Here is a 23,292-nt window from a genome sequence, read left to right as displayed (position 1 = left end):
AAATGGAAAAGTGATTGAAGATTGTCTGTCTGATTATTCTAAAAATGGTTTTGATTTTAGTGTAGCAGTCAAGATATTCAAGAATAGCAGAAACAAATGTATGGACTTGATGTTACTGTTGCCATGATTCTCTATTGTAACCAAGGACTCCATAATGTCCTGATGTTATGTTTCAATGTTTTGCATTGACTTATTGCCACTAACAATATCATGGGTTTAAGTACTATTAAGGCTGAAATTAAGTGACATGCAAAGGAGAACCTTTTGACAAATGTTATGTAGGTTAAATCACTTCTTTTATGATTCCTCCTTCTTACCTTCTCTCTATTCCTCTCTTCCTTCCTTCTTTACTCCCTTTATTTCTTCCTGTTTTCTTCCATTCTCTTCCCTGCTCTCCTATTTGTTCAACTTCACTAATGATAGCCATCTATATTTCATTAAAAGGGGACTGAAAGATGAATTATCTCAGAGAGCCAGTCTAATCTTCTAATATGGACAAACGTGTCTTTCAGAATGGAAGCCAGCAATTTTTCTGTTTGTTGTTTGTTCTTGGCATATTGTACCTAATATAGAGCATCTGACTGCAAGTACCAGAAACATCCTTAGAGCAATATAATTTCTTGTGACATGTTGACACAAAAGATAGTCAAAACTGTCTGGGCCCTCTCACTATGTACTGTCCATATATTGAAAAAATATCAACATAGGGTAGATTCTATTTAGCCATAGGTAAGAGTTCAAGTCCAACATTTTAACAGAGGAAATTATCTCCAGATATAAATAACTATATAATACATAAAGTTCTTGAAGAACCCAACATTCTCTAAAAGGTAGGGAAATACTAAGCTAAGTGTGTTTCTAGTCCAGACTCTGTCCTTTACTCTGAGTGACTCTGTCAAGTCCATTACTTTAAATCTCTGTTAGTGTTCCATGGTGACATGAGGTGAGTGTGTCTATGTGACTGCTTCGTCACTCTGCACGCCCTCTCTGCCTTATCTCACTGCCACAAATTAGAAATTGTGAACAATTTAGAGAATGTTGAAAATCTGGCCCCTGTTGGGTTTAGAATTCCGCACCCTGGCTTTGCGCCTGCCCTCCATCCTTTCAGCGCCCCCTGGAGCCCAGGTGAGGTGCTGCAGGTAGCCTCCTGCAGAGGGGTGGGGCATCATGGTAGGCTGTGGGCCTCAGGGCTGTGCCTTTTCTCCTGAGTGCTGGCTGAACATGCCGCTGAATGGTGGTTTTAAAGGCACCAGGAAATCTTCCCACTTCTCAGTGGTCCCTGCTAGTCATGGTCCTGGATTGCCAACCATGTGAGAAAATACCATTTCCACGGCCTGGCATGACTTTACCACTCTTTTCCCATGACATATTCTAGATTAAAGACCTAGACTAAAGTCATCTCCCATGTGTGGACTTCTCCTCCTTGGGCAGAACTGGTGTCTCCTGTTCATGGTTACCATGATGTACTTTTACCTTGTGCTTATCACTTTGATTCCGATTACTTTATGTGCTTTTCATTAAGCTGTAAGCCCTCAAGGGCAGGGTTATTACTTAGGCCTTTTTCTTCTTTGTATCCATAAATGTCAGGCATGTAGCTGGGTCCTATCATGTGTGCTGAATAAATAACTTTTAGGCCCAGACACAGTCCTTTGTGTATGAATTCACACTGCTCCTTCCACACACTTTCCTGTGAGGAGCCCACATCTTCTGTTAAAATCGGAAGATCTGGCTCTGAAATGTATTGGAGTGGATCAGTTGCCTCTCAGCCACTCCCCATCATCTGAGATGCTTGTATCTCTCAGTGTCTTCTTTGCATGAATAAACTTTTTTAACAGTAGTGTGAACTGCCTAAAATTGTTTTGAATATTAGTAAGATAATATGCATGCAAAGCTTTTAGAAAAGAAAATGGTATAGAATGGTACCATAGACTCAATATATAATAGCCATGGTCACCATGATTATCATTGCTGGTTATTCATTTTATTTTGTGTGATAATTACATGGGTCTTATTTACATGGGTCTGTCTACACATGGGTCTTATTTTAGTTCTTCTAAGCTGTTCATAATGGACTTTAACTTCACCCAAAAGAGCTTTCCAGCATTTCAGACAGTCTTGTAATTTTGTTTGAGGCTTCTCTGGACTAAATATCCTCTGTGGCTTAATTGCCACAGTGGACATCAGTGATGTCCAATAAATATTTGTCAAGTAGAAGTGGACACTAACATAAACTACCATTTCTTTTTTTTTTAATGAAAGTGCTTATATTTTATTAATATACATTAAAACATTGTTTGAGAATGAAACGCAATGAGGTCACCGTCTCTTTCTTCCCTTTCTCTTGATGCCTTACTGTTATTACTGAGGTGAGCGAGGACCCTAGATTGCAGGCTATGCTGGAACCCATCTGGAAAGAACATCACCAATGGACTCTTATTCACTGGAAATGAAATATATTGATGTTATTGTTAATTTTACAGGCTTATCATTTCCACCAAGAGTGTATAGGAGGGGTTCCTTTTTTGCCACATCCTCATCAACATTTGCCATTTCTGGTCTTTTTAATAATAGCTGTTGCAATGAGCATGAAGTGGTATCTCACTGTGCTTTGGATTTGTGTTGCCCTAATAAAAAACCATGATGAGCCTCATTTCTTATGTCTGTTGGCCATCTCTATGTCTTTAGTGAAATGTCTATTTAGAGTCGCTGTGTTTTTAAAAACAATTGGCTTTTTTGTTATTGACTGATATGAATTTTTAAAAATAAATTTTGGACATACATCCCTTATCAGACTTGCAAATATCTTCTCCCATTCGGCTGGTTGCCTTTTTGTTTGGATTTGAATTCTTTCACGGTGTGGAAGCTTTTTAATTAGAAATCGTCCCATTTGTCCATTTTTGCTTTTGTTTCCTTTGCTGTTAGAATAGAATTCCACAGACGATTCTAAGGCCTATACAGATGAGTTCATTACCTATGCTTTCTTCTGTGTACTTTATGGTTTTAGGTCTTACATTCAAGTCTTTATCATTTTAATTTCATTTTTGTCTATGGTGGAGTATAGCAGTCAAATTTTGTGCTTTTGCATGTATTGATAGTTGCAGTTTTCCCAGCACTATTCACTGAAGAGACTTTCTTTACTCCATTGCAGGTTTTGTTTCCTTTGTCACATTGATATAGGTTGATTACTGAGCTCTCACTTCTGCTCCATTGAGCTCTGTGTCTATTTTTATTCTAATATCAGACTCTTTTGATTACTGTCACATTGCAACAAAACTTGAAGTGATGGCATGTAATACTATATTTGCAATATTTGTTCTTTTTTCTCAGAATTGTTTTGACCATTCATGATAGGGGTGAGCACAGAGTTGGTTCTGAGAGCCTCTTCAGGGTGCCTATGATGGGGCAGAGGGATGATGTGGCATGGATTCTCCTCCATCGCTTGCTTGTGAATGCAGAAGAAAACCTCAAGGGGCTAGGACGAGAGGGGACTAGTTATGAGGGACAAGAAGAAGCCCTGCCTTTATAATTGGATTAATTAGAGAAAGGTTCCTTAGCCTCTGAATGAAGCAACTGGGAAGTTGACTTCTGTTCTTCTCAGAAACTCCCTAGACAGCTATGTTAGAAAAGTTCAGGGAATTCAATTCTCTGATCTCAACTTTCCATCTCATACTCCTTAAATGCTAGTGTCTTCTTTGTCCAACAAATATTTTCTTTAATCTTCCCTTTAGGCTTTGGGGTAGACTGGCCTCGTAATATTCCTCTGTAACTTTCTTGGTGGAAGCCATTAAGTGCTGGATCGGTATCTGGAGCTAGCCCTGACGACGCCTGGTCAGTGCCTTGGGGGCGAGCAGCATTAAGGGGTGTCTTGAGGCAGTAACATAGCTAGGTCAGCTCATTCACTGAAACTTCACCAGGCCCCGGCAGCCCCTCTGGCTGAGCATGTCCAACACATTGACGCTGCGCATTTGGGTGGCTCTGGCTTCCACACTTGGAGAGCTTTTTTTTTTTTTTTTAGCAGTGCTCATTCTTTCAACAAATGGAACAGGTCTAGGTATTACCCCATCAAAGCCTCTCCTGTGATGCATGAGAAAGTAGCTCTGGCTTGGCTCGCAGCCATTTCACCACAGCCACTTGTAACATGGCTAGTGTTGAATTCTTTGCAAAGCCAGTTTCTAATCAATTGCTCAGTCATGCATTTTCCAGAAATACTCTTAAAAAATTCAAGGGACTGCCTACCAACTGACCCCTGATCTTCTCTGGCTGGAATAAAAGATTTTGCCTCATTTGAGCCTGAATGGAGATTTGGCTACACAAAAACATGAGTTTTGCTGAACCAAGATATCTAAGTTTTCGATCCACGAATGCTAATATACTCTTTAATTTCTCTAATAACTTTATCTTCAGATTTTATTAGTGAAACAAATCTGTTTGCCTGGGTGACTTGTGCCAGTGATTTGATTTTCTGATTGCGGAAGATTCAGAAGATAAGAATCAAGGAACAAACAATATTCAAGGTGGGTTCCTTCATGTAAGCTCCGTGGGGGCATGCTTTGACTTACTTGGTTTATACTAGGTATCCCCTCATATACTTTATCCTCAGTGCTGTTTACAGACACTGGCTGTGATAACTTAGCTTTGAAATAGGTGTAATAGCAGAAGAGGATTCTGGATTCAAACCCAAACACTCATTAAAATCTACTGAGATCGTCACACTGTGCAGGGTGCTACAGTGTCTAGGAGACATTCTGAATGCTTAACGGGTCATGTTCTCTTCTGCTGGAGATATATGATGTGCTTATGCTGTGCTAATACGAAACAGGCAGAGAATCATTTCAGTCTTAGCAACAAAGGGCTAGAGCGAAGATTATACGTCTTCTAGGATATCTTGCAAAGGCTTCCTCCCCTGGCTGCCCAGTGTGGCTGACGCCTGAGATAGCCTCTCTTCACGGCCCGTAAACTCTACACTGGCTGCATGGACATTACATCTCAGGAAGGTAAATGACTGAAGTCGGACCACACTGTTGTTCATTTCTCACTTCATGTCTACAGATCTTACCTTCTGCGTTGTTTTACCTTTTGTTAGAAACATGACTCCATCCTGCCTTCCAGTCAGGAAGCCAGCTGGGGTGAGCACCAGGGGGTGCAGTCAGTGGCAGAGAAGGGCGATGAATTGGCCATGGACAGGAAGCCCTGGGGCCTGCCTCGGCACCATGAGCTGTGTGGTTCTGGGTTTGGATTCCCCTTCTACAAGAGGAAAGATTCATGGGCTTCCTTCCAACATCAGCAGTTTCAGATTACTCACGGGATAACTAATAAGGAGAGATCCTGTCTGACTCCTCTGCTGGTGGACATCTTTAGAGAAGGAGTGAGAGGATCGGCCCAATCTTAATTTTCAACTCCATGAACATCTATGAAAGGAATGGTCTAATGACGCATCATAGGGGAGCACCAGATTCACTGTAAAGATTTGAAAATTGTTCACAGAATTTGTTTACTGGGACCAATTTGTCTTGTGAGTCTGTGACCATCCCTATGCTACTTTTTCCTGAGCAGAAAGTGGCAAATGTCCACTGACTTGTTGTGTGATACAAACACACACTTCTGTTTCAGGGTCTTTTTCTTGGCCCTGTTAATTAAAAAGTCAGAAATAAAGTTACCCCACAGATCAAATGTCACCACCTCTGTCACTGGCTTATGGGCCTGATGACCCCAGGGTGAAATCATCTCCCTATTTTCATTTAGAGTTTTGATAAATGTTAATTCTCTTTCTTCCTCCCATTCTACAAACTTTGAAATTTTTTTTTTTAAGATTTATTTATTTGTGCATACAGAACTGGGGTACAGGCCAGAGATGCGGAGGGTGAGAGGATTCACGAGACAGAGTGGGGAGCAGAACAGGCAGATCGACGAAGTACATTGCTGAGGGGAGCAGCGGGCGGGTCAGGAGAGGTCTGCCACACCATGTGGATCTCCTCCAGGGCAGGCGGGGATTGAACTCATGAAGAAGTGGCTTTAGCTTCTTAGTGCAGTGCTTTAATCCGCTGCACCACCAGGGAGGGCCCAAACTTTGAAATTTTAACTTTTTTATAGAAAACTTGATTCCACATATATCCATCATGCTCTGTTAACTTTTAACAGCTTTGGGAAGAAAAAGGCTATTTTTTTTAGATTTGGAAAATCAGACACTAAAGTAATTTTTACAAATCCTTGGAGAAGACTTCTGTCACTCACACCCCCAGTCAGAAGTAATTACAGAAACAGAGGACACTGAATTTCAAAGATAAATTTCATTAGGCTACTATTTATTTAATAATAGAGCTGTTTTGCCATGAGGGTAAAACTAACCCACCCAAGATGCTCGCTCTGGGTGTGAACTTCCCGGGTGTGGGGTACTGGCAGCCTGAAGAAGGGCCAGATGGACACATGGAGGAACCAGGGGGGTGATAGGGAGCCCTGACTCCGAGTCTTATGATTCCATCACAGGTAAGGGAAGCGCAGGGAAGTCGAATCACTTGCTCAAGTTCACGCATCTCCTACCTGAATTGAGGTTTGTATTTCATAAACTGTAGATTCTGCCACTATTTTTCTTATTCCCAAGGACCCCATAACCAGGGGTCACATCCATCTGGTACGAAAGGATTTCCTAAAAATGTCTAACCTCTCAAACTTCATAACCTCTCAGATTTCTCTCTAATCACTAACTCCATGTGTCTCTCCTCTCAGCCCCTGACAACCACCTTCTACTCTGTCTCTGTGAGGTTTTCTACTCTGGGGTTCTCATGTAGAATGTGGGCTCCAGCAGCATTTTTCTTGCTGTGACTGGTTGGCATGTCACTTAGCATATTCAGTCTAGAGTTATTGCATGCTGCTGATGCCATAGGCTTGGCAGGTGCTTAAATCAGCATCCCAGGATGCTACAAGTCTGTACAAATGGGCTTGCGAAGCAGGAGCCCCCTAGCGGTTCCCTGCAGGCACCACATCACAGGCTGTAAAGTCAGTGCGAGAGCGTCCGCAAGAATAACCTTGTCATTTCATCGCTATAAGCTCAAAAACTGTACTTATAATTTGCTTTTAAGGTTTGGGAGCTTGTTTAATTCCCACCGCGTATCATGTAATTTTGGTGTTTCAGATGGAAATGTTAGCCTTGGAGGGGTGCTGTACTTGCTTGGCGTCATACAGCTCCCAAGCTGCTGTGGTGGGGTTTTTGAACCAGGTCCCCATTGTCATAACTGCTCCCCCACAGGCTGGCTGTGAAGTGTGTGAATCTCAGCTTAGACTATCACAGGATGGCTGGCAGCGCTGTTTCTCCCTGAGTGAATGACCACTTCTGAGGCTGTGACATACATTTTCTGCGTCTGATGGCCCTTGTCAGTCTCCAGGCCCACTGTGGTGCAGGTCAGGTCTCTTCCTCTTTGCTTCAGGTGGCAGTAGTGAAGCCACCTGTGAGCCTGGCCTTGCGTGCACTTGATGTGCTCTGATGCTCTGCTGAAACACCTTTGGTTCCCTTGTGGAACAACAGGTTGGTATAAAACAGGACATAATGACTTTGGGGAAATTTCTCAGCCACTGGTTCAGGCAGTGGTTAGTGGGTGAGGCAGTCTATTGGGACTCAGATTTCCCCTTCTCCATCTGTGCTTCAAGGACACTGCGTGACCATTTTCAGCTTCTTTCTGATGTCTTTTAGGGAGCCAGCTGGTTTTGCAGTTTGTAAGATAGTTGAAGCTGAGAAACTCTAGAACTTGATGAAAAATGGGTCCCCCATGCTGGTGTAAGGTCAGATTGGCTGAAATCCTGCACAACCCACATAATCACTTTGCCAGAGCAGCAGAAGCTGTTTTGAAAGATTCAGTCCTCAGTCCTTTTCTTATGTATAAAATATTATCTCATTTTTATTATGAGGGTAAATTAACTCATGCATGTGCATTTCAAGGGATACTTGTTATGTGGATGATGGCTATTTTGCTCATGTCTCATGAAGAACATGTTTAGGAGAAACTCAAAGCAGAAAGTATTTTGACTTTGCCAACATTTCATTAAGTTTGTGCTACCCTTAGACTCAGGGTTTCAGTGCAGGAAGCAGAAAGACAATTGTCCTTGAGGTCTGAGAAGGAGGTTTCTCAGTAATAAAGGACAATTTTTTGGTTTCTGTGATTCTAGGCTGTCAGCTCTAAACCATGGTTGCTACCAGCAACGTGACACAGATCATTTTATTAGGATTTTCCCAGAACCGGGAAGTACAGAAGATCATTTCAGTGATTTTTCTCCTCATGTACACAGCCATTGTGCTGGGCAACGGTCTCATCGTGGTGACCATCGTGGCCAGCAAAGGGCTGACCTCACCCATGTATTTCTTCCTTGGTTTCTTGTCCTTTGTGGAGATCTGTTACTGTTCGGTGACAGCCCCCAAACTCATCCTCGACTCTTTTATGGAGACGGAAGTTATTTCTGTCAAGGGATGCATCACACAGATATTTTTCCTTCATTTTTTTGGTGGCACTGAGATCTTTCTGCTGACGGTGATGGCCTATGACCGTTACGTGGCCATCTGCAAACCCCTGCACTACACAGTCATCATGAACCGGCGTGTGTGTAGCCTCTTGGTGGGGGCGGCCTGGGGTGGGGGTTTGCTGCACTCTGTGGGGCAGACCTTCCTCATTTTCCAGTTGCCCTTCTGTGGCTCCAAGACCCTGGACCACTACTTCTGCGATGTCCACCCTGTGCTGAAAATGGCTTGCTCAGATACCTTCCTCATCGGTGTGCTAATCATCGCCAACGGCGGCTCCATCTCAGTGATCAGCTTCGTGGTGCTGCTGTCTTCGTACGTGGTCATCCTGCACTCACTGCGGAGCCAGAGCGCAGAAGGCCGGCGCAAGGCCCTGTCCACCTGCGCCTCTCATGTCGCGGTCGTGGGTCTGTTCTTCATCCCCTGCTCCTTTGTCTACATGAGGCCCTGTGTCACCTTCCCTGCAGACAAGATAGTGGCTGTGTTTTACACGGTGGTCACGCCGCTCTTAAACCCTGTCATTTACTCCTTCAGGAATGCTGAAGTGAAAAACGCCATGAAGCAACTGATAGGGAAGAAGGCGATTAGGGAGGAGAACTAGATGTTTAGGTGGGGAAAATAGGAGAGGCCAGGAAACAGGCCCCTAAAGTCTTTCTCTCTCCCTTTAACTGACCGTGACCTTGGGCCAGTCACCTTCGCTTAAGTTGCAGTTTCCTCCTTTTATGGAATGACAGGATGGAGAGGTGTCTAGAGTGAAGTCTAGGAGGGATCTTCTAATACTGCACTCCACATTTGACAGCGATCTTGAGGCAGGCAATTGCTTTTAAAAATGTAGTTCTTTTTACTTTTTAATTACTTTTATTGAGATAGCTACAGCTAACAACTTTCTACATGATTTGTGCATACAGGGGTCACACTGCTTTAGTTGCATATTATAACACCACACTCATGACCAAAATACTCCTAATTCTGAATTTTCATGTACAGGGCTCCTACCCTCCTTTCTCCACCCCCCACCCCCAGCCTCATCTCATCAGGTAACTTTAATTTGACCGTGAGAATTTTAGGGTTAGTTTTGTTTTTGTTTTTTTTTTGTTCCTTTGTTTAGCTCCTCTATATTCCACATGAGTAACATCATCCAGTATGTATCTTTCTTCTCTAATATTTTGCTTAGCCTAATCCACTGCAGTTCCATCCATGTGGTTGCAAATGGCAAGAATTCATTTTTTTAAAATATAGCTGAGTAGTATTCCATTGTGTATCTATACCACATCTTAATCCACTCTGTTTTTGGATACTCAGGTTGTGTCCATGACTTGGTCATCATAGATAGTAAAACAATGAACAGAGTTGTGTTTATATACCTGCAAATTAGTGTTTTTACCTTTTTAAGGTAGTTACTTATGAATGGGATTGGTAGGAGACTATTTAGTTTTGTGGGGATGAACTCTTTAGAAATCAAGGATCAGTCTGGGAATAATGAAGAGGGGGCTGGAGGAGGAGAAGGAGAACATCTTCAGAGAACAGTGGTCTCTGTATTTGAAGACCTTTGGATTTCGGGATGTGAAAACTAGGAAGGGAAATGGTGGTCTTAGATGCTCACACATTCTACTGACTTGTGAGTTTGCTCGTGTTTGTGCAAGCCAAACTGACCTGGAAGAATGTAGTCCTTAGGGATGGAAGGTGTTTTCACTCTTATCAATGAATCACAGCAGCCCAGGTTAGCAGTAGACTCTGAATTTCAATGGGAACCGCTAGGAAATTTTAACTAATTTGCAAACACTTGACAATGATATCCACTTTGTAGGCACAAGTTTTATTTTCCACGTTTCATTAACGTTTTGACAGTCCAATTCTCTTCTGTTCATAGCTGCCTTTCCTCCCCTAGGTCCTCCTCCATCTTCCCTCTGTGTGCCTCTGGCTGGCTGGCCATTAGTTTTATCAGTCTTCACTCCACTGGCTTCTTGTGTTTCTCCTCCATTCCAACAAAGTCCCAAGACCCCACATTGCATTTCTCCAGGGTGGCACCCCTAGCATTCTACTCCCTTCTAATCTCCACTATCTCCACTCTGGAGCAACTGGTTGACTAAGGTGTGCATATAGCTGCCTTTGAGTCCTTGCTGCTGGTCCTGGATTATTTTAATCATCTTTTTAAAACCCCATCTCATTAGCCACCACCCCATACCATAAGAATGCAGCCCCAAACTCTAAAGTCAACATTGTCCCTCTTTCTTAGAAGATGACTTTATCCACATTTCCAGATAAATCATCTAAAAACACTTTTCTGATTTCACTATTCCCCTCAAAATACCTCAGTGATTCCCACTGCCTTTGGGATCAACCACAACCCCTCACTGGCAGGCAACATCCTCAAGGCAAGGCCCACTCCTTGTGTTCTAGCTATATTTTTTATTGTCCTTTGCTAGAGCTCACTGTTTCTGAACATCTCATCTGCCTTTCCCCCTCAACTACTTCCCCATCTCTACCTGTTAAGCTCCTGTCCACTCTAAGGCCTATCAGAAGTACTGCGATGTTAGGAAGCTTCCACACTTATCTGTAGAGATATGTCCTTTTCCTTGTTATAATTCCCACAGCACTCAGTTGGGATCCTTTAAAGTCTTTAGCACCTGTATGTCAGTGTTTATTCCCCCTTAACTAGATTGTCACACTATTGAGACTATGGCCAGAATCTAACTTATCCTTGCATCTTGCTCTAAAAGACATGTAGTAAAAGTCAATAAATTTGAAGTTTCTGGAAGTCATCAGTGTTTCAGCTGTAACAATGGTTTTTATATAACTATTCTCATCTCAGTTATCTAAGTGTAGTACTGTTACACAACCACTTAAAGCATGCAACAATTTCTACTGATCTTGTTATTGAGAAGAATCTATATATACAAAGGAGCATGTATGTTTGTGTAGATTTTACAATTAACCAAGAGATTCCATGCATTTTCTCATTTCATCCTGCAACACTCTGATGAAATGGGTATGATTCCTCTGTACTACAGAAGAGATTGAGACTCTGGGAGCTTGTTGTTTGAGCCAGGTCACAAAGTGACTCATGGAGCTTGAGTTCAAAACCAGGTCTGTCTGATTGCTATGGTCTTGCTCTCCCTGTACGTTCCTCTGCTTCTCTTTAAAGGTCACCTAAACATAAATGCCTCTAAGTCTCTGAGGGCTGATTATCTCCTATTGTCAGGTAATTCCCTCTGAATCTTTCAGAGGAAATGAAAAGTATTACATGTGAAATGAAAAGTATTCTAAATGTGATATATAAGTACACGATATCTATTAATAATATGGTGTGCATTGCCTTATGGGTGTTCACAGTGTTCCTGTGCACAGAAAACCAGAGCCAGGAAGCCCAATTTGGAAGTGGGTGGAAGGAAAGAAGGAAGATAGAATTCTCTGTTCACTCCTATTCCTATTCTTGTGACATCACAGACCTGGTCATACAGTTGCAAGTCTAACCTGAATGATGCATGGGGTATATTCAATGTTGGCCAAGAGGAGAGTTTTTTTTTTTTTATGAAATAATACTAGAAAAGGCAACTTTCTTGAGATTACTACACAGATAGTTAAAATGGGAGTCTGAAGGTAAAAGACAAATATGAATGAGCAACTGCCATTTAGATTTCTCATTTAGTTCTCAGGACAGCACTGCTGTGCAGGTGCTATCATTCTCCTTTTGAAGTTGAGGAGATTGAAGGCCAAAGACTATTCAAAAGTCCATGATTTTTTTCTCTAGGTAAGTTTGTGAACTATGAGTTCGAGTGCGTGGTTCTGCAGATTGCATTGGGGCAGGAGCAGAACAGGAGAGGAGAGACAGTTGAACAGGCTCATGTGGAATTTAAAGCATCTCATTATGTCATTAAAAAAATCTGTTTTATATAAGATTTACAAGGCTAACAAGTACTAAAAAGGTCAAAAGTACAAATATCCAATTATAAAACACATGTGCCTTGAACATGTACAATTGAACGCTGAAAGAAGCTGATTCTTAAACTTTCAGTATGTCAGACTTTCTTTGATGTGTGAACTATGATCTTTACAAGAGTTTCTTGATCCCCATCCCTACACCTCACCCCCCAAGTGGGCCAGGCTGGCTGCTGCTGTCTCTAGTATTTTCCTTCCTTCAACACTGCAGCTCCTAAGTCTCTGGTTTACTAGCTTCCCCTGAGGGCAGGTGTTGTTAAAGTCCAGGTGTTCTAGAGGAAGATCAAAATCATCCCTTTTCCCTGATCACAAGTGATGCTGAACATTTTTTCATATGCCCGTTGGCCATTTGCATTTCTTTGGAAAAATGTCTCTTTAGCTCTTCTGCCCATTTTTGACCAGGCTATTTACTTTGTTTTTGTTGAGCCCCTTGGCTCCCTGTAGATCTTTGTGATCAACCCCTTATCATTAGTATTGTGTGCAAAATTTTCTCCCAATCAGTGTTTTGGCTAGTGTCTCTTCTGTTGTATAGAGAAGCTCTTTTAGGAATCAGGAAATAAAAAAGTAACTGTAATAAAGTAAAAATCAAAAGCATCAGGCAACTATAGATCAGAAACATTCTGTAGGGGAGGAGGAGGAGTAGGACCCCTAAGGGTGGGAAGACCACAAGGGATTAGGGTGATGGTGCACCTGGGAATCGGTGGTGGGGATTTCATGGGGAATCATACATTGCACAAAAACGAAGGATGATGGAGTTATATATTGAAAAAAAAAATCATCCGGAGTTATATATTAAAAAAAAAAATCATCCCTTTTCCACCCCCTTCCTGGAGACAAAAGGGGATTTTTCTTCCAAATCTATTGTGGGAAATGGCTCGCTCCTGGGGGGCCTCACATCCCCATAATATTGCAGGGCTGCCCTCTGAGTGCGTGTGCTTGGTAGATTTGTGAAAGTTATTTGCTGTAAACATTTCACTGTATAAATAATTGTCTGGAAGGCAATTTTGCCATAAAAAAAGATTAAGAAAAAATCTGGCCAAATAAAAAGGGCATTTCTCAAAATGAAACATGTAAAGGTGATTTCTCCACTATCACATAGCAAAAATTTTCACCTTATTCAAAAAGCCCACTTTATTCAGAAAGCTCGCAACCTTTTCTTTTGTGGGGAATTGGGAGGCTATTTTCTTGTTTTGCCCCCACATCCTAACATTGTAAAACAGATGTCAAGATGGCAGTAGCCAATAGGCAGCGCTGTCTAAATCAGCTAAAGCACTGAGGAGCCTTTTCAGCCTGCAGGCATCATTCGTCCACGCCTCTTTGCCATTGCTGGGCAAACAATGGTTTTGACAATTTACAAACCCGAGATGTCATTTTCCAGTAAAGTCTGCGTTCTGCCGGGATTCTCCACCATGCAAAGACCCCTATCCTGTCGGTGGAGTCCCTCTTAGGAGGGCTAATTGATCAATAAAACAAAAGGGGGAGCTGAATCCTAGCTACCAAGCTGTCTCTCACGACCGTGCATCCTCACGGCCAATGCACAGGTGTTGGAAACACCTGCGGTGAAAACGCCTGAGCAGAAACGCCCTCGTGGACACGCTGGCGTGGAAACATGTGCAGGGAGAACTTGCGGGCGATGCTCAGGGACCAGCGCTGAGTCTCCGGAACTTTCAGTTCTCAGCGTTGTCCTCACTGAGCTTCCAGCAAGTCCACGATCCCAGGAGGGGTTTTCCTGCAGGCACCGGTTCCGCCTGGGTCCTCAGGGGTGCTCCCAGCTGGGGTAAGCCTGTGCTTCCTGCGGCGACGGTCTAGTCTTGCTCAGTGGTTACCTCGTGCTCACGGCTCTTAGGGTTCAAGAGTTGCTGGCTTTTCGGTCTTTGGATCATTTTATTGTTTGTAGGACACTGTGAAGCCTCCCAAGCTCCTTACACGCGCGGATTCACCTGGAAAACAGTGCTGAGTGTTTTGGTCGCAAAGACCCCCTTTACTTCCCTTATAACCTCACAGCACTGGGAGTTCACTTAAATAATACACACATGAATGGTTTTATTTGTGGAGGCCAGAGAGGATTAACTTGAGAGAAGGGACTGGGGAAAGGTTCCAATCCGCTCCAGCTTCAGCTCTCTCCCAACGCCCCCTGATTCCTGTGGCGTGTGGCATACATGAAAAAAATAAAAGACGGTCCAGGGCAATATGCATACCTGTGATCTCCTGCAGTTAACTGTGTGTGTTAACGGCCAGGAGTCGTTTATAAGATTTGGCCAACTCTGGGAGCCAAGAGCACTCAGGTGGGATCACAGGTGTGCTTCGTAGGTGTGTAGGTGGTTCCTCTTGCTCCTCTGGGGCACAGAGAGGAGGAAACTGGGTTGGAGGTAGTGGATCACGGACTGTAGGAAGGAAAATCCATCGGTCTTTTACTCGTGGGTGAGGAGCCATGTGCAGTCTGAGACCGCGCTCTGAGAGGAGGCTGCGTGGACACAGTGAAAGTTGCACTGGATGGGGAGTCACCCAATGAGGCTGCAGCTTCAGGTACATCCCAGCAGTGGGTCACTTGAGAGAACTCTAGGGCATACATTATGTCCAGAGTGTTTTATTTGAAACAAAAGTTCAACAGCTTCTTTCCACTGCATTCTTTATACATGACTCAAGGGCTTTTCTGGGGTGGATAGAGGCGTAAATTCCCAGGAAGCGTCCTCTGTCAATTAATATAAGGAAAAGGGACTTGAGGAGGTGAAGGGCAGTGTGTTCTAGCTGCTGGCCAAGAAAGTCTGTAAAGGTTAAGGTATAAAGATCTTTCACTTCCATGGTTAAATTTATTTCCTAATATTCCATTGGCTTTGAAGCTGTTGTGAATATCATTTTTCTTTTTTCAGGTATTTGCTGGTATAGATATACATCTGATTTCTGTATATTGATTTAAAATCCTGTGACTTTATTGAATCTGTCAATGAATTCGGTTTTTGGGGTGGAGTCAAGGATTTTCTTTATGGAAAATTATAGCATCTGTACTTCCGCCTTTCTGACGGGGATGCCTTCTATTGCTTTATAGTCCCAGATTGCTCTACAGGCACTTTCAGCACTGCGTTTGTAAGACTTGCACTCTCGCCTAATCTCTGGGCTGGAGGAAAAATTTTTAGTGTCACTGATGTCAACTGTGGGTTTGTTCATATATGGCCTTTCTTGTGTTGATTTATGTTTTTTTATGCCCAATTTGCTGAGAATCTTTATTATGCAAGAGTGGTGTTTTTCAAAAGTGCTGGAATGTTAAGCTTTCATCTTCTCTTGATCATGTAATGCTCCAGGCTGGTTGCTGGGAATCTCATTTTTTTTTTTTCCATGATGGTGGAACAGAAAGTATTTATTTTGCCTCTGCCCAGGTCTTGGTCTGCTTTCTTCATGTGCTCCTGTCTCTGAGCATTTGCTCTAGCGGCTGCCCTTGGGAAAGTCTGCCAGGAACTGACCCCAGGGTAGGGGAGGTGGATGTTTGGGTGGCTTGCCGGGGTGAGTGGAGGGTCAGTCAGGGGAGGGGGTTCTGGGTGAGGTATTCCAAGCAGGTTGTGGACTGACTTCATGACACAGCTCAGAATGCAATCAGCAGGAACCGTGACCCTTGTTTGATGCTAGGAACTCTGTATCCACCACCCCGGCCCCCCAAGTAGACTCCTAAGTTAGTAGTCTGGCAGCTGGGAGGACATGAGTTCTCTTTGGCAGCATCCTGTAGAGCTGTGAGCAGTTCCCTCACTGGCTCACTTTTTGCCGGTGAGAGAATTCAGTGACCCTCTGGTTTAGCCCTGTGCTGTGCCACCTTAGGGGAGTGGTGATGGGTGGCAAAGTCAGGTTGCTCTTTTACACTTCAGTACATACAAATATGTGTGTTTCTTCTTCTCCAGCAGCGGCGTGTTGGAACTTTTCCCTGGGAGCCTGCACTTCTTCCAGGCTGTCTTGTCTGTAGGTGACTGCCCAAGTCCTGCTCCATGGTACTTCCAGATGGCCGCTGAGGGGCCAGCATTGCTTCACAGTCTCTAGTAGGTTCCACAGTTGGCACCTTGCCTATTACCTGGTGCACCTGTGAGCCAGCCTGTCATGGGTCTGTTTCTCTCCTATGGTCTCATGGGCTCACGCATGCATGTGGAAATTTTGCTATTGCACAGGTGTGCAAAGTGAGGGGCAAGGTATCTTTTGTTGCCATGATGCTGATGTCACTCTCCAGCCTCAAGCATTTGAAGCAGTTCCATTATTTTGTTCTAAGGCTTTTTTGGGTTAAAGAGTCTCTGCTCTAGGGTGCCTTGCACAGGGCGGCCACATTGCACCTGCTCAGTAAATATTAGTTAAGTAGATGCTGCTGCTGACACAGATTCCCGGTTACCTTTTATGCTGAATGCGCTTACAGCCTTTCATGTGCATTTGAAAGCTTTTGGTCCAGAACAAAACTCAGTGGAGCTACCTTTTCTTTCTCTTGATAGTTGTGTCTAGGACAGGGCTAGCTCAGGATGCGGGCTGTGATGGAGCCCATACTCACGTGCATATTGTGACTCTGGGAAGAGTGTCATTAGCAGACTCTCAGTCACTGGATGCTGCAGTAAGCAGATAATCTTCCCTCTCGCTGAGTGTCAAAATTCTCTGGGATGACTTCCCCTGCTGAGGGTTGAGACTTGGTGGGTCTCTTGAGAGCTAATTACTCACTTGGATCTGGTCTCACTGAGAAAATACTCAGGAATCAAAGAAAAGCATTTAGAAAAGTATTTTAAGAGAGAGATTTTGTAAAATTAAAAAAAAAGCCTACGCAATTCATAAAAGTAGTAATACTTTAATTATATCACTTAGCATTAGAGGTGATTCCGTTCATTTCCACTGTTGATTTTGTCACAAGAACAAAACCATCAAAATGTATTTATTTGTAAGACAATACCTGTATCTCAAAAATAAAAGGTGGAAGAAGGCTGCAAACTACTCTGAAGGAAGAATTTTTCTATTCACACTTACTATTGGTTTATTTTATGCATAGTTTTGACTGAATATAAAGGAAACAACTAGCAACTTACTTGAGGTAGACGAGAACTACAAACGTAAAGAGAAGACCTGTTCTAGAAATCTGTGCCTTACTATCTTCAGCATAAAGCTGGATTTCATGACCTCAGAGGGCTGCTAGTGCCATGGGCCAGTGCTGTCCGGTAGTTGATGCACCCTGCAGGTGTTCCATGCCTCTGTACTGTATGACAGTGGCTAATGAGCAGCTGATGTAGTGAGTGAGAGCAAGGAATGGAATTTTAAATTTAATTTTTAGAAGTTTAAAAACAGCAACAACAAAACACTACTGGTAGCTAGTAGATATTGGACAACATTACTCTAGCATTTCATCTGTATTGTAGGGTGTACATTGATAACCTTCCCTTTTTGGAGATTTCTCTTGAATTTTATTGATTTTTTAAATGATTTTCAGCACTATTCAGTTTTAGATAAATCTCCACCTCACTTCACCCACCACCAAGATTCCAATATCCTTTTCTCTATCAGATTCGTGCCCTCTACTATACTTTCCTTTCCTTCTTCCCCTCCCCTCTGGTAACCAATGTATTTTTCAGATTTGTTAGTTTGTTAGTTATGATTTGTTAGTTCATTTGCTTTGGTTATTTATATTCTACATATGAGAGAAACCATCCAGTAATTGTATTTTACAATTACAATTTTTGGCATAATCTTCTCAAATCCATCCATATGGTTGCAGAAGGCAAGATTTCATCTTTTTCACAAGTGAGTAGTATTTCATTGAGTATATATACTAATGCTGCTTTATACAGTCATCTTTAGGTTGTTTCCATATCTTTGCTATTGTGATAATTCTGGGTTATTGCTGGATCATGTGGTTTTTCATCATTGGATTTTTAAGGCATTTCAAGGGATTTTTTAATAAGTGCTTTTGATTTCATCTTACTCAAGAGAAATTTTAGTCACCCTTAATTTCACAGGAGACTGCAAACTAGTCTTTCATTCTCAGTGGTATTACATTTTGCTAAAAATCAGGGTTCTGTTCTGTTCTGAAGGTGAAGGGGATCAATGATGTAATCTCAAGCAGTTTATTAGTTACAGCTCCCAAATAATTCAACATAAATATGATTTGTAGTAGCTTGGATATCAGAGATCATTTGTGACATAATTAATTGTTCAGTCAGTTTAGGACTGTTAGGTTCATTTAACACTTTACTCAGTCAAGCCATGTAATACCTGCCAGAATTAATGGCGATGCTGAGACACTGAAGACTAACTGACTTATACATGACCACATGTTAGAATTACAATAGAAGGCACAGGGGAGGTAGTCTAGCACAAGGGTGTTACTTCATCGAGAAGCAGGTAAGGGAGAGTGAGTAAGTAGACAGATGAAATGACATGGCTATCAGTTCCCGTGTCAGTTAGATAATCAGTTGCTGGACAGAGCTGGTGACAGGTCCAGTCCTGTCACAGAGCTGGTGACAAGTATTCTGGCTCCCTGTCCAGTCATTGCTTTTCTTTTCTATTCATTTTCCTTTTCATTGTCAGTTGCCAGTCTTGAAATAGTTACCTTTAAGCCTTACCTTTCTTTCTTTCTTTCTTTTTTTTAAACTCCCTCATTATTGGGTACAAAACTTTCTAGAAATCTCATAAACAACTTGAAACTGATTTTGACTCTCTCCCAAGTCATAGTTTAATTGACAGAGTTTCACCCCAGAGAGAGAAAAATCCATGGGGGAAATTGTTCCCTTGGTTATAGTGTGTGTATGATTTATTTTAAATAGTTCAGGATCTGAGCACTTAATCACAACCTTTGGACTTTCAGTGGGTAGGTAGGTTGGTTTTCTACATGGAGGAAAATCTTTAAAATTTTTGAATGTGGGCTTCCAGTGACTTAATTCTTAGGTGGTATAAATCCAAATATCAATCTAGATCCATGTTATTTGAACGTGCCTCCCCCTTCCTTTTGTGAACTCATCTTATCTATCCTCTGCTTTGTCTTTGGGGACAAAGACAAAGATTCTTGAACTGCTGTAGCTGCTACCACCCAGAACAGTTAGAACAAATCCTCTTGTTGAAAGAGTGCTGAATTAGGATGTCCAGCTAGAGCTTCCAAGTTAGTCAGATACATATCTACCATGTATCTTGGGTGTCAGCTAACCTTGCCCAGAAGGGTTAGTTTGAAAGGTCTCTAAATACCTTTCAGCTCCAACTCTGAGAGTGATTTAGCTGAGTGTGACCTGAACTTTGTTCATTGAGAGCTTTCAGTGAAAAATTAGCCAGGTGAGATGCAGGGTTTCAAAGTGGCTAGAACATTCTGCAAATCAGTGTCTCTCTGAGCCACAGCTATACATTTGTAAGAGGGTTGGTTGGGTTTGATGGCTTTTAAAGGGGTGGAGTGTTGAATGAAATTTGTCTATGTTTTAATTGTAAACTATATATATAAGATAAAGTTTGGTGATTTTTAAGGCTCTTTGTGATTTTGGCGCCATGTAAGGTAGCATTTGGGGTTAGTATTTGGAGCATATGATAGGGATGGAGGATCCATTGCTTATTTCTGGATCAGTTAACATGGGTACTTGAACCTGTCTCATATCTTCTGTAATTTGTCACTGTGCTGTGGCCTAGGGAGCAGCCAGTTCCCTGTTGTAGATCTTCATATTCATATGTTGAGGCAAGCTCCTACATGCCGGTCACATTTTCTTGGTGAGGCAGCTTTTGTGACTAGGCGAGAGTGGAATTATTTTTCTACCAGCTGTGTGGGAGACATAAAGAGACAGGAGAGGAGTGAGACAGCAGAAAGAAAACATAAAAAGGCAGAGATGCCAGAAAAGGAAAAGGTAGTTACTGAATGGAAAAACTATCAAGTTTCCATCTCCTTGGCATAAAACCTTGAAGACTTGGACTTTGAATGATTTTTTTTAAAAAAAGATTTATTTATTTATGCATACAGAACTGGGGTACAGGCCAGAGATGCGGAGGGTGATAGGATTCACCAGAGACAGAGTGGGGAGCAGAACAGGCAGACTGACGAAGTACACTGCTGAGGGGAGCAGTGGGCGGGTCAGGAGAGGTCTGCTGTGCGCCCCACCGGGCGGGTGGGGATGGAACTCATGTTGAAGTGGCTTTAGCTTCTTAGTGTTGTGCTTTATCCTGCTATACCACCAGGGACAGCCCTAAATGATTCTTTTAGCTGAGTGAACTCTCAGGTTGTTACTCTTGTGTTACAGTTTTGTTCTATCACAAATAGATAGAAGCCCAGATAAAATGTATTTGCTTTTGTAGGCAAATTCTGGTTCTACGGCAGTTAACTTCTTACAGTAAATTTCTATAAAAGAGCATGATGTTAATGATATCCCTATTACAGATTTGCTAGAAAAATTCAACAATATATATAAAGCAGTATAAGATGTGTGCCATAGTAATATTGAAATGCTAGTTATAATTATAAAGCAGAATGCAATTAATAATAAAGATTTAAGAATAGTCAATAGACAATTTTGAATATTATTACAGTACATTTATTTGTAGCTAGAAGGTACAGATATTGAACTACAATTTTAAAGGCATCTGTTAATTGCTCTGGGAGTAGCGTGATAAAGTACTGGAGGAATGCATTGTTTCTATAGTAGTGACATGTTACTTGCAATCTAGGAAAAAGGACAAGTAAACACAGAGAAGCTAACTAGTCAGGACAGCCCACTGTTATTACCATGGATATAGCTATATTATGCTCTTCTGGGGAATGACAGAAATGCTACAGCATTGACGATGGCCAATTGAGGAAGGACCTGGAACTCCATGTTACAGATATTATAATTCATGCTGTGTGCAGGGGGAGGTATTGATAGGATATCAGGTAGAGCAGTAAGAAGATCAGCTTTCCATTCAACGATAAGCTCCAAAGTTTTTTTAATGCTTGGAGAAGAGAAGATACACACGACTGGAGTTACCCCAAGCTTTGTGTGATCATCGTCACCCTGTTCTCAGTCCAAATCCTTTCCTGGGACTCTTGAGTGAGGCTGTGGTCATCAACATTGCTTGAGGAGTCTCCCAACAATTCAGTTACTTGATTTTCCAAGGTTTGAGAGGGTCTCAGATATTTCTAATTATCTGGGTCTGGGTGTCTACTTCACTCCCCTTTTGGCAAAGGTACCAAGCTATGGTAGTGTAACATACTGCTTGTATTGGTGCAATTTTTTGCTGTACCTGTCTTCTTTGAAACCCTTAGGTCTGTTTCCTATTGGCACAGAGCCACTCTATTTCTTTTGATTTTTTTTTCCTGAGAAATCAGCCAGATATACTGTTTCTGAGTCTCAGAATCTATTATTTGCTGTGATATCCTGGATAAATAACTTATTTCTCTGTGCCTTAATTTTTTAATATATAAACTGTTATGACATTTTTAATATTTCTATCAAATGAGTTGTACTAACAGAATGACACAGTGGTAAGTGTATATAACAACGTGATTGACACTGGAAGACGTGCTCCACATCAGCAGGTTGGTGTGACATCAGTGTTTGTTTATTGCAGGCTTCTTCTCATTTTCTCTCATCCAGCCCGTCTGAATGGAATCTAAGGCCAGGGCAAATAATGTGACTGAGTTTATCATCGTCGGCCTTTTCCGGGACCCACAGGTGCAGAGAGTGTGCTTTGCGCTGTTTCTTCCTGTGTACCTGGCCACGGTGCTGGGCAACGGCCTCATCGTGCTGACCATCAGCACCAGTAAAAGTCTGAGTTCTCCCATGTACTTCTTCCTTTACTATCTGTCCCTGGTGGAGATAAGTTACTCTTCTACTGTTGCCCCTAAATTCATCTCAGACTTACTTGCTAAGATTAAAACCATCTCCTTGAAGGGCTGTATGACTCAGCTATTCTTCTTCCACTTCCTTGGCGTTACTGAGATCTTCCTGCTCACAGTGATGGCCTATGACCGCTACGTGGCCATCTGCAAGCCCCTTCATTACACAACCATCATGAGCCGGTCTGTGTGTCATCTTCTGGTGGCTGGCTCCTGGCTCGGGGGGTTAGTTCACTCCATGGTTCAGATTTTTATTACCGTCCAGATGCCCTTCTGTGGTCCCAATGTGATTGACCACTACTTCTGTGACCTCCACCCCTTATTCAAGCTTGCTTGCACGGACACCTCTGTGCAGGGGGTTGTTGTATTGGCCAATAGTGGGCTGTTTTCTGTCTTCTCCTTCCTTTTCTTGGTGTCCTCCTATATCGTCATTCTGGTCCATCTGAGGAACCATTCTGCAGAAGGGCGACGCAAAGCCCTATCCACCTGCACTTCTCACATCACAGTGGTCCTCTTGTTCTTTGGTCCTGCCATCTTCCTCTACCTGCGGCCATCCTCCACCTTCACTGAGGACAAGCTGGTGGCCGTGTTCTATACGGTCATCACTCCCATGCTGAACCCCATCATCTACACACTCAGAAACAAAGAGGTGAAAATCGCCATGAGGAAGTTGTGGGCCAAAAAGACCTCAGGAATGGACTGAAAATGGGAAAGCCATTAAAGAATGTCTGTCTGATTATTCTTTATTCTTGAAATGACTTTTGATTTTACTGGAACAGTCAAGATTTCAAGCATGGCAGAAACAAATGTATGGACTTGAGGTTACTGTTGGCATGATTCTCCTTAGTAACCAAGGACTCCATGATGTCCTGGAGTAATGCTTCAAGGACACTGATCACATTGCCTTCATGACAGCTAACAATATCATGGGTTTAAGTAATGTTAAGGCTGGAATTAAGTGACATGCAAAGGAGAAACTTTGAAAAATGTTTTGTAGGTTAAGTCACTTCTTTCTATGACTCTCTCCCACTCTATCTCCCTCCCTTTTTTCATCCTTTCT

At 42.4% G+C, this 23,292-nt stretch overlaps 2 protein-coding genes across 2 annotated transcripts; both read left to right on the top strand.

Moving 5' to 3' along the window:
• Positions 1-8,174: 8,174 nt before the first annotated feature.
• LOC101633931 (olfactory receptor 4X1-like) lies at positions 8,175-15,488 on the top strand. The gene is made up of 2 exons (XM_004683558.2): positions 8,175-9,083; positions 15,411-15,488. The coding sequence occupies exons 1-2, from the start codon at positions 8,175-8,177 to the stop codon at positions 15,486-15,488; spliced, it is 987 nt and encodes a 328-aa protein (XP_004683615.2).
• Positions 15,489-21,999: 6,511 nt separating this feature from the next.
• LOC101633711 (olfactory receptor 4B1-like) lies at positions 22,000-22,935 on the top strand. The gene has a single exon (XM_004683557.1). It carries the CDS (start codon positions 22,000-22,002, stop codon positions 22,933-22,935), a length of 936 nt encoding a protein of 311 aa, XP_004683614.1.
• Positions 22,936-23,292: the final 357 nt, after the last annotated feature.

This window comes from Condylura cristata, unplaced genomic scaffold (assembly GCF_000260355.1).
Source record: "Condylura cristata isolate star-nosed mole 26May11 unplaced genomic scaffold, ConCri1.0 scaffold00015, whole genome shotgun sequence".
NCBI classification, from domain to species: domain Eukaryota; kingdom Metazoa; phylum Chordata; class Mammalia; order Eulipotyphla; family Talpidae; genus Condylura; species Condylura cristata.
This window is presented reverse-complemented; position numbering and strand designations above follow the sequence as displayed.

What these genes read in the sequence shown, in the direction of transcription:
- LOC101633931 (XM_004683558.2), top strand. Translation starts at nt 8,175, where the DNA reads ATGGTTGCTACCAGCAACGTGACACAGATCATTTTATTAGGATTTTCC. An exon ending in AGCAACTGATAGGGAAGAAG is followed by an intron (nt 9,084 to 15,410) that starts GCGATTAGGGAG and finishes TTTGGGGTGGAG; the next exon opens with TCAAGGATTTTCTTTATGGA.
- LOC101633711 (XM_004683557.1), top strand. Translation starts at nt 22,000, where the DNA reads ATGGAATCTAAGGCCAGGGCAAATAATGTGACTGAGTTTATCATCGTC.